The sequence below is a fragment of the Silene latifolia genome, chromosome Y (genome assembly GCF_048544455.1).
Source record: "Silene latifolia isolate original U9 population chromosome Y, ASM4854445v1, whole genome shotgun sequence".
NCBI classification, from domain to species: Eukaryota; Viridiplantae; Streptophyta; class Magnoliopsida; order Caryophyllales; family Caryophyllaceae; genus Silene; species Silene latifolia.
In genome coordinates, this window is record NC_133538.1 from 197,346,504 (window position 1) to 197,358,713 (window position 12,210).

A 12,210-nucleotide genomic window follows, 5' to 3' on the forward strand; every position below is an offset into this window, starting at 1 on the left:
TATCTGACATTCATTGGTGACCTGACAATCCTAGTTCTCTCTCTTTATTGTTAATCCCTTTATTTTTATTGCTCAATTTCTCTTGCCACCTCTCCTAGTTTAGAAATCATACTCAAACCCCCGTTACTCTTAGACTAATTTAAAACAGATAAATCTCATTTTTGCCTCCCTGTGGAGATCGACCCTACTTACCGCTAACTTCTGTTAGTAGTACTTAGGTATTTATTTTTGGTACATAACGACCGTATCAACCTGGTCGTGGCAAGAGCTACTATAGTATTATTTTGAGTCAATTCTTTGACTAAAGACTGTTCGCCCAAAGTGGCACAGTTTCTGAGTGACTTAGAATTATGCTCTACGACTTTCGTACATGAGGTCAAATGGGCATCTCTTGGGTCATGATGAGTTGTGGCTAAACAATGGGAATAGTGTGATAGGAATTGTCCACCCCCTTGTCAGGGTTATTTAGAAATCTCAGGGCCACTCGAGGAGTAGTGAACTGAAAATGCGTGGCCACGCTCGGAAAGTATCTTTGGTAGATAGTTCCGGTCAGATAGTTACTTTCCAGATCGAGGAAACCACTCTTGATATGATCACTTGCAAGAACGACCTGCAAGACACCTTGCATTGAGTGGGAGATAGTAATAGGACAAGAGAATTGGCGACGCACACTTGTCTCGGACAAGTGGGAGATTTTTAGAGTATGTGTCCTCAACAATAGTGCGATCACATTATTGAAACTCATAATAAGAATACGTAAAGGGATTATTCTTTTTTATAAGTTAACTGGTCAACATTAATCGATAATGATTGGCTGACTAGAGTTTGACATTACTGTCGTTTATACGGTGGTGATCAGTTGATCCCTAAAGGTCACACTTGAGTGATGATCTTCTTAATAGATAAAATTAATTAATTGTATAATGATACAGATTAATTAATTCTTTAAAATAGAACAATTCATGAATGTGAGTAAGAATATGAATCTTATTGTAATTCGATTAAATGAGATTCGTTTTAGTAATTAAGATGTTATATTACTAAAATTTTGTTTATGAAACAATTAAATTAAGAATGAATGGTTAATTATAATTGCAATATGTTGTAGATTATATTAACATGGACCATTTTATTTACTTGTAATTGAGAATTACTAGTCAATTGTTGTATATAATTAATTTAATATATGTAATGATATTTAATTATTAAATATGCATTAATATTATTAATAACATGTTATATGTCACATGTTACACATTATATGACAATATGACAAATTGACAAAAATAAAATGGACTCCATTTAAGCTAGGAAAACCGGTTTATAGAGGAGAAATGGAGGGTGAATTGTTTAAATTGTTTTTATTGTTATGGAGAAAACCATGATTACAATTATAGAGTAGCCTTCACCCTATTGCATTTTGAGAAGAACAATTAATAAAGCAGTATGGGCATGCATTGGCTCACCTCCCTCTCTCCACCCCACCGGTTTCCCCTTCCCCTACATAAGAATTGTTCTTATTTTTTGATTAATTCATTCTTACATAATTATATACTTCTTACTCTTCTTTCTTCTCTAAAATAAGTTTTAGAAAATAAATTGTTCTAATATCTAATATACAGATTACTAGAAGTAGTAATACAAATATTATTAGATCATATTTTAAGAATGGCTACTAAAGTAATCTAGTCAATTATTTAGTAGTTTTAAGGGGATTGTCTTGGTGCAACTAACAGGAGGTTCTCATACTATTGGGACTAAAGGAATCATCCATTATTTTTAGCTCAAGAACAAGTAAGAAAGGTGATCTTACTTGTGCCCCAAATCCGATTTTCGCATTGTAAGAAGCTTTCTTATTAACCTTTGTTTTAATTTTGTTATGCATGCATACGATCAATATCTAGTTTAATGAGTAAATTAGATCTATAATTAAAATAGTTTAATTAGAGGGTTATAGAATCCTTTCAAGCAGATGTATCTTCGCCATCATTTGGTGTGATGACATTGGTGTTAGTAGCTGGACCATTAACAGTAGGACCGCTTTGAGAGACATTTTGATATGGACGCCCTGAGCGAGTGAGGTGATCTATATCTTAACCTTCTCTAGCCTTAACTATATCCTCACTGACCTTGACGAGATAATGTTCCGTGAGGTATTTGTTTTCATCGTCGTCTGCCCATACTCCGTTGACGGTACCGAGCTCTCTCAACCTGATGATTTTGGTTTCCAGATTAGTTATTTGCTCGACTAGACTGTCGACCACTGCGATTACCTCTTGCATCGTAGATTCTTGAGATATAGTTGAGGCTAGTGGCGCATTTTCCTGAGGTATAGTGCTTGGATTGCGTAGGGATGCCACTACAGCCTCTAGCTCTGAGACTTGCCTACTTACACTCTTTGCCCATACGATAAAATCAGCAATGGTAGGAGAGATGATGGAATAACGTTCCTCACTTTTTACTGCATGAATCTCGTCCTCGACGGGAGAAATGAGGTGTGAACAATCCAAGGTGGATTCTTCATCTGTGATTGTCAGAATTCTAAGAGGATTCTGAGTATTGTTAGGCTTGCTTGCAGGAGGTATGGGTAAATGACCATCTTCAATCATATCCTGAATGACATGTTTCAATTTGAAACATTTCTCTGTATCGTGTCCTTGCCTCTGTGATATTCACAGTATGCATTCTCATCCCAGAATTTAGACTTCTTCTCTGGGTCAGGTGTAGGTCCTATGGATTGGAGCTTACTTTGCTTCATCAACCTTTTCAGAGCGTTGAAATATGAATCACCAACATAGGTAAATTTCCTCTGTGGGTTATTTTTCTTAGATGATTCGACAAGGTTAACCTCATCGGTCTTGCTAGTGGAGCCATAAGAACGACTCGTTGAACCCTGATATCCGCGACCTACCATCTTGGACAGGAGTCCTTTATGAATGTCGTCTTCAATTCTTGTTCCTAGCACAGTTAAGTCTTTGAAAGTCTTTATGTTTTGGTACCTCAAATGGTTCGCATAAATTGGTCTCAAATTATCCACGAACTTTTCCATAAGAGTGGCTTCGTCTGGGCGTTCAACCAGTTGTGTGCTAGTCTTTCTCCACTTACTTAGGAAGTCGGTGAAGCCTTCTTTCTCATTTTGGGTAAGAACCTCTAGAGTGCGCATATTGACTTGAATTTTAGCATTATCTGCGTACTGTTTGGTGAACTCAATTGCAGCATCATCCCAGGTAGCAATTTTCTTGTGTTCCAAGGAGTAGAATCATTTTTTGGGGATAGTATCGAGAGATGAAGGAAAGATCCTTAAGAACATCTCTGATTTAATGCCTTTGACAGACATGTAATCTTTGAAGGCACGAATGTGTTTCAAAGGGTTTTCATGCCCCTTGAATTTTAGAATGTCAATCATGTTGAAGTTAGTTGGTAATTGAACAATTAATGCCTCATACTTGCGATTATTTTCCCTGTAGATGTCATCTCCCTTGAGGTACATTAATTGCTCTTCAAAGTATTGGAGTCGCTTTTCAGCTTCAGTGGGACTCGGAGGAAGATTGACTTCTGGTTGTCCCACAAAGGGTGGAAGGTTATCATGTACGGCCATGTCAGGAATGTCATTCTCTGCAGGAGGAAGTCTAATTTCGACAGCAACAATCTGACTTTCAATAGCATTAAGGCGAACATAAGCTTGGTCTTGGCTTGTTTGGAGACGAATGAGCGCAGCTAAGATTTGATGATTACCATTTACGGAGGGTTGAGGTTGACCATTGACGCTTCCGTGACTAGTTCCCACAATTTTGGAACTGAGATAAAAATCGACGACGAATCAAAACACGATCGACCCTTTTCGCACACTTACTCAAGAAAAGACTTAACTCGTGAAGTGGACTTGTGCCACTGTGTCAAGTGAGATTTGAAAATGACAACTTTTGAAATGTTGATCCTAGACAACTGTAGTGTAGTTGTAGGAGTGCTGACTCGAAGTGAAGTTTGAAATGGGTTTGAGGCCCGAATTTTGACTCGACATTTGGACAGAGTTTGGCGCTATTTTAGGCCATCTCGAAAATGTTTACATTTTGAAAGGATTTTATTTTACAAACTTTTGTCATAGTTTTATTTATAAATGGTGATCACGTATATACATACATACAAGCATTATAACGGTATGCTGAGTGCATTTAAAGGGTTTTGGCTTAAAAGATGGGTTGCCATACCAAGCAATCAAACCTTGGTCTGTGGAGATGCCTATGCCAAACATGAGTAAGGTCGGTTCCTAGTCCATTTCCTCGAGTAGTGAAAGCTCTTGATACAAACATGAGTAAGCATCACGGTATGGTTGACGTCAATCGCTATCCATCTTTAGGCCCAGATAGGAATTTGGACCGTCGATTGGTCGAATGGGTTAGGTTGGGCCTAGGAAGGCCGAATAAAATGACCTAAGAAGGTCGAGTAATGAAAACCGACAACTGTCTCGTATAAAATATTCTCTAACCTTATTCAAGTTTCACCCTGGGTAACACGTAAGTGTATATTCCCCAACGGAGTCGCCAAACTGTGGACATGGCCACGCTGCGGCGCGCGCAGACGACGCTTGAAATAAGCGTGCATTTGTGGAGTCTCCAGCAATTTTTATTGGAAATTGGAATCGTTCGAATACCTCGTGTCATGCCAAGACACAAAGTAGTGACATGAAAACTAAGAACTTGTTACCCTTAGCATTCTATGTCTAGAATGACTCTCGTGTATGCCAATGAACATGGATGTTCACAGAGATCTGGAGGAAGGGGTGAGGGTACATATTAGGAAGTCCTTTTACTGAACACCTAATCCCGCCCGCCTCGATAGCGGCCTCTACTAATGATTAGGGAAATCGTTCATAGTTGATATGTCGTCGATTATATGGATGCAATGGAACATCCAATGTTTTAGTCCTAGCATGTGAGATTAAACTATGTCGGTTGACACATAATTTATTAAACAATTAAGGTCGAAGTTGAGAGTTAGATCGATTACATGTGGAAGACAAGAAAATAAATCATACAAAATAGATAAATAAACTGTAAATAAATAACAATAGTTATTACAATGATTACAAGGGTTTAACTGATTTACGTCAAAAATACACTTAAAACGGATTTTCAAAGATGAAAATAAAGAAAAATAAAAGGGTTGGAAATTAAAGTAACAAAATAGGTCAGATTAGGGGCGATATTACGATTATTAGTTAATTAAAAACGTATTTAGAGACTACATCAAGGCGAAAACGAGTTCAAGGACATAAATCACCTAAGAACAGGCGCAGCATAGGCTGCGTCCCGTGGAAGAGGCGCAGCTCCGCATGCGTCTGTTCTTTAGTTGACCTCTGTCTGTGAAGTCAGAATCCCAGTCCGTTAATGTTCATTGGTAATTTAAGATCAATTATCGATTGGGAACTCGAGTAAACGTGATTTAGCAGGTTAAATACATATGGAATCGTCATAAAAGCGATAAAAACGGATTAAACCCAATTAAAAAGAGTTAAGATTTATTTACGGTGTCGGAAATAATTTATTACTACACTTGGATTTAACATGGTTGAAAAACAAAATAAACAAAAAAAAAAAGGTATGTACCAAATACGAATTCCAGAAACTTGATATGGACAAATCGAGTTCCTAAAATCCGGGTTTGATATAATGACGAAAACCCGCAAATATCGAATCATAAGGGATTTAGGTCTAAATAAAGCGTCATGATTAAAAGAGAATTATTAAAAGATGTTTATGTACTGAAAGACGGAAGGAAATAAGAAAACAAGACAAAAAAAGCAAAACAATGGAAACCCGAGGAGGAAGAAGAAGAGCAGGAGCAACAAACAGCTTCTGGAAGAGGCGCAACATATGCTGCGATTCTTCGAAGAGGCGCAGCTGCTGCTGCGTTTCTTCTTAATGTCTGATCTCCGCTGTTTTGTAAAAAACGGTTTTACAAAAGGGTTTTTAAGATTGGTTTTGAGTATACTTTTGACGTAAATCTTACATTAATTGGTACAAAAATAAAAACATAAATTAAAAGTGGGATTTACACCCTCAGACTTACATGTTTGACGGAACGAGATTAACTAAGTTAACGTTAGTGATTGCTCGACTCGAATGTATGTAGAAACTGCCCTCGTTAGAGGATTTCAGATTAATTGATTGATTGATGTGTAGTGGTCAAATTGGAAGGTCATGCAACGTGACTAGTACTCAGAATGATATGACCTTACGTGGTCGACTGATCAAGCACGTAGGCGTCGAAAGCTTAGAGCAAGGTCTAGAATGCAAAGGGAGAAGAGAAGGGCGGGCACTCGCGTGAAAAATATGGAGACCGGAGGTCTCTATTTATACCAAAAAATGTGAAGAGTTTTGGAATGACACAAACTTTGGAAAGAAATCACGGAAATATTCTGTAAACAACCAAAGAGGGCTGGGTAAGAGGCACAACATCTGCTGTGGTCCTTCCAAGAGGCGGAGCATCTGCTGCGTCATTTCCCCAGAGGTTTCCTCCTCCGGAAGAAAGATTTTCGCGTTTCTGTTATGTAATTGCGGTAGATCTATATTTCCTTATTCCGTAAAATATGATATACGGAAGATATTTTACCAAAAGATATAAAATTTGATTGGGAATAAATATCTAGAATATTCTAGAACATTCCGACTCGGCATTTTAAACGGTTTCTTAGAAAATGAAGCGGTTTTTGACTCGGACTCCAAATGAACTCTAATTACTGTCAAAACGACCGTATCGGTGCGTAGATGACGACCAAGGGGTAGACTCGAGTGTTTGAGCTATCACATGATGATAAACGTACGGACTGTCATAAATCGTTCCGCGTAACAAACATGCGGCCCAATCATCACTGGGTGGTTGGCGGGAGGTGTAGAAATGAGTATCTATAAAGTGAGACATGTTTATATTAAGAAAACTCACCATATGTTAGTGTTCTCTAAATTTATATTTCAACCAAAACTATATATCTATCCATCTATATTATTAAAGGAAGCTTTTTCGAGCGATTATAGAGAATCCAACTATTGCAAAATACTTATGAGAATATATTAATATATAAGATAAGATATTTGGTTGTATTTGTATAGTTAAATTTTATCTAAACACTGAATTAATAAGTCCCAATTTATAAGGGCTAATATTTTTTTGGCTATAATAGTGGTGGTATTTGAGGAGGAGAGCTTCTCTTCATTTCCTAAAAAGAAATGGAGAGGCCATTTCCTTTCGGTGGTCCAGATCGTATTCTGGTATCATCGAACGGCTCAAAATTTATGTGTAAAAATAAAGGGATAATGGGGTTTGATGGAAAAAATATTATTAAATGTGTTTAAGAGAGGAAATGGAGAGAAAATGGAGAGAAAGAAATGGAGAGGATCCATTTTCGTATTTGAGTAGGAATTGTGTACATAACTGGCGAACTCTAACTCTATAAAAGGCTACTCTCTATATTTCATGTTTTGGGTACTGTATCATGTTCTCCTTCTCAATTTTTTGTTTTTAAATTCTATTCGTTACGTGATTGTATTATTATCATCATCTGACTTTAGCTCCTTTTGTGATAGGATGGAGATTCTAAAATTTGTTAGGGTATGTTTTATAGTAATTATTTTGTTGGTTTTAATTATGTTTACAGACGAGGTTATTATTTGTGTAACTTAATTTAAATCGATCAAAATTTAAACAAATTTTTAAGAGAGACGGTCTCTCATTAATGTTAGTGAGAGACCTCTCTCTCTCTCTCTCTCTCTCAAAAGAGGTAGTTATAATTTTTATTTATTTTTTATCTTTTTTTTAGTTAGTTTTTAGTTTATTCATTGATTGCTTCTTATTAATTTAGTGTGAGACGGTCTCTTGAAAGAATTACTCCAAAATTTATTGGATTTTACTAATATGTCTAATATCTGTTGATTATCGACGGTGCGCTGATTTAATGGACCGAGTTCAAGGTGTGAGATTAGACTTGTATTACTCCAACCGTAAAAGTATGCCAACGAATTTATAATTTGCAACCACATGAGCGACACTTGCTTATTATCGCTTATTTTTAATAGAAAAAGCTTCGTTATATTGACTACCGAGGTCATCAGGAATTTCACTTTAAGTTGGTCTTCGATGTCGTCTATATTTTAGCACTTCCCTTTATGTATGGTGCAAGAACTTTATTCGTCACCCCATGTAATTCATAGTTTACATATCTGAGATTTTAATAAAGTATGTTATTCCTATCAAATTTTAATATTTCTCATATGTATCTAAACAATGCAACTGCATTATGGTTGTTAGGAGCTCGTGAGCAAAAGAAAATTCCGCCGATTTAAAAGCACTACATGGAATAAAATATATTTGAATTAATTTTCTTATTCTTACATAAAAGATAAAAAATGGGTTTTTCTATCCTATGCCTAGTTGATAAGAAACCTAAAAGGGGAAAGAATTAGTGGTTTTTTTATAGGAAATTGCAATGTCCTATCACTTTAAAAGAAAAACATCATTAATACTTTCCCTTTTAGGTTTCTTATCCTATACCTAGTGGGCATAGGATAGAAAAACCGAGGGAAATCTAAATAATTAGGAATTCAAAGTAACGGTTTGAAACGTGAATGAAGTGCTAGAGTTAACTACACAAGAGTAGAGATATACCAAACATGAAACACAAATACTAAACATAGATACGAAACACGTTGACTATGATAAAATTATCACAAATAGGATTATACATCCAGTTGTATCATAAACATGGTACAACCAAGTATAAGAATCCGAGCTTATGTGTATTCTTTCTGAGCTAATTTAAAGTTCATGTTTTTAATGTCTAAATGGATGAACTCAATACTTTCTAATAAAGCTCATATTCTTTAATATAAAGCTCGGATACTTTGACACAAAGCTCAGATTCTACACGGTACAACATATACAACTGGTTGTATAGTCCATGAATTGTATAATTATGCTTTGTACTTCAAGCTTATCAATCACTCATCATACTACTCACTACTGTACCAAAAGTTGGCTGGTGTGAGTGGTAAGGGCTCTCATCTCTTAAACAAGTGATCGGGGGTTCGATTCCTGACTCTTGCGAATGAAAAAGCCAAACTTGGGATGGGTCAACCTATTAAATTGCCTTCAGTACCCCGAAGGAGATTGCCCTAGCTATCGGTAGGGGATACTCCTGGTCAACACCAAAAATACTACTCACTACTGTTATTATACGGAGTACCAAGTAAGAAAAGAATATTTTAATTAATCAAAAAATGTGAGAGTTTGAAAAGTTCCAACCACCTTATAAGTTATACACAGCAATAGAAATTATAGTCATACTTGAGCACTACCTTGATATAATTTAACTTTTACTTTCAAGAGGTGTATGATATAAATTAATAATATAAATGTAAAATATTAATGACATGTAACACGTTATCACAATTTTATAATCATCAGTCGACTTATTTAGATGAATTGCTAATGTAGGGGTTAAAGTTTAGATGAATTAATAAAGTAAGGGTAAAAGATTGATGGTTTGATCCAACGATATATATATATATATATATATATATATATATATATATATATATATTCCTAAAAGGGATCTTAACCCCAAATAGTGAGTAAATAAGAAATACAGAAAAGGTATATCGTAGATTTTCGAGCATACAAACATTTTTCAATAAATACATTATACACAATAGAATATTACAAATAGAAATGTGCATCGCACGGGCATTAAATCTAGTATAATATTTATATTGAAGTCCCTTGTTTAGGTCCGTCACACAGCGCTATTGATTAAAAACTATATAGTATATTTAATTTTTATAAATTTATTTAATTATATAGAAGTCCCTTAATTTCTGGAATATATATATAGTATTGATTGATTTACATAATAATAGAATAAAAATTCTATATGAGAAATTAATAACTTTCACGTTTTCTATTTTACGGTAGATCACATGACCTACCTTTAGCTTTTCTTTTAGTCGTTTCTTTTGTTTAATATTTGATTATGGTTAGGGGTTGTTTGGTTCATGGGGGAATTAATTTCATGTGGGAAGTAGAAATTCACATGAATTAAGTTCCTACATGTAATTCATGGGAAATACCCAAAACTTGTTTGGTTGCCATCAAGGAATTGACACTTCCCATGAAATAAATTCCTGTATGTTGTTTGGTTGGATAACTCAATTCCTATGAATTTTTGTTGTAAATACTATTTTACCCTTTTGCTAAAATTTATTACTTCACCTTTAATTCATATATATGACATACAAAATTTGATCTTAGCTTACAAGATTTAACAACATGAAAAAATGACTATGTCTGGATGCTCGTATTTATTATCAAAAAATCTAATAAAAATAATTAAAGTAGCATAAATTACAAAAAACTATGTTCCAAATTAGGACTTAATTATAACACGATCTTCAAAAGAACAACATAACCTTTAAAAGAGTTCTATTAAACCAACTCAAAAACATAATAATCCGCAAGTTTGCAATCCAATGTCTCGAGGAGAAGTGAGTTATCACTTATTCGCATGATCAGGAATCAATAAGCCTTGCACATAAGCAAATTTGAAATCATCTGGAAGGCTGAAAAAAAAATCAACTTCAAGAGGGTTTGTACCGATTTGTTTTGATGCTGATATAACTTGAGCAATCTTCATTATCTCTGAAGTTACTTGCATTCTTCGATCGGCTGACTCAGACTCGTGTTTAAAGCAGTTAGCAAGTCTTCCCATATGTTCACCAGCAGCTTCCATTACATTACTCATTTTATCAAGTGTAGAAGAGAATTGTCTCAAAGCTTCAATACTTTCAGTTCTAGCCCTTTTGGTCTTTCTATTTGAAGGCTCACTTAAACGTGAATGCTCAACCTCTGTATGGATTGGTACCTCTTGAGTGTTAGATAAAGGCACTTGCTCTTCCTCTTGGTCGTCTCTCTCTTGATCCCCCATCTCCTCTAATGCATCTTGTATACTATCACCCTCCAATTCTGTAGCTCTATCTTTTCCCCAAATTCTTCCTATCTCTTCAATCAGGGGAAATGGCCTATTTCTTAGACTTGCAGCATTTTTATGGCTCTGCCATATATAAAATAAAATAATGATCAACAAAAACATTGCTTTTACATTGAAATAAAAGAATATGAAGTGTACAAATTGAACTTACTTTCAGCCAATTATCCCAAACAGATTGTTCACAGGTCACAAACTTTCCTTCGTCATTCCAACCGAATCCACTAGCTTGTGGGCTCAACATGTCAGTAATTGCATCATAATGTTTTCGGAGAGTCATGACTCTTGATTCAATGTGAGGCTTAGCTTTCTTTCCACACCCGGGCAATTTTTGCTCCATAAGAGATTCGATTTTAGCATAAGCTCCATTTTTAAACTGACCATTGTCTGCTTTCCAACCTCCAAGATCAAGAAGATCTTGCATTGCACTAACAAGTGCACGATCTTCTTCAAGCGACCATCTTGAGCAAACTCTTACCGAACTTGCAGCATCCTTACTTTTTTCATTAGACTGAGCCATCACTACACGCATATGAAATACAATATACCAAACATATAACACTTAAATTTATGCGTGCTTAAAAAATAATCTATAAAACAATGTATATTAAGTTATGCAACAATCAAACACAACAACTTATTGGTTTTTCCTACTTAGCAAAATAAAACAACATAATGTTTCAGCCTCTAATTTGTAGCCAGTGGTTGTACATTTGATCAGCTAAGTTCTTTCTAAACTGAGTCCAAGCAGCACTAGTCTCCATAATATCAATGCAATTGTCATCATCTTCTTCTTCCCCATCTTGGATAAGAGATTCGAATGGATCTATGCTCATATACGTTCGAATAAAATTATGCACTAATGCACACCCAAAAATGATTTTGCTAAATGTCTTTCTAGAGTACCAAGTAGCATTTCTTAGAATACTCCATCTCATTTTCAACAATCCAAAAGCTCTTTTTATGACATTTCTTGCTTGAGAATGTTTCATATTAAAGTACTCCTCTGCACATGTTGGTTCAGCACCATTCTTCCAAATACTCAAATGATATCGTTGGCCTCTGAATGGTGTCAAAAATCCCTCACAATTCATATATCCAGTGTCACAAAGATAGTATTGCCCTAAAATTAACAAAATAAAGTTTTAACATTCTATAACTTAAAAACGAGATAT

General features: G+C 35.3%; 1 protein-coding gene across 1 annotated transcript; it reads right to left on the bottom strand.

Moving 5' to 3' along the window:
• Positions 1-10,426: 10,426 nt before the first annotated feature.
• On the bottom strand, positions 10,427-11,555 carry LOC141631614 (uncharacterized). The gene is made up of 2 exons (XM_074444261.1): positions 11,190-11,555; positions 10,427-11,101 (listed from the first exon to the last, which is right to left on the bottom strand). The coding sequence occupies exons 1-2, from the start codon at positions 11,553-11,555 to the stop codon at positions 10,544-10,546; spliced, it is 924 nt and encodes a 307-aa protein (XP_074300362.1). The 3' UTR covers positions 10,427-10,543.
• Between the last annotated feature and the right edge of the window lie 655 nt (positions 11,556-12,210).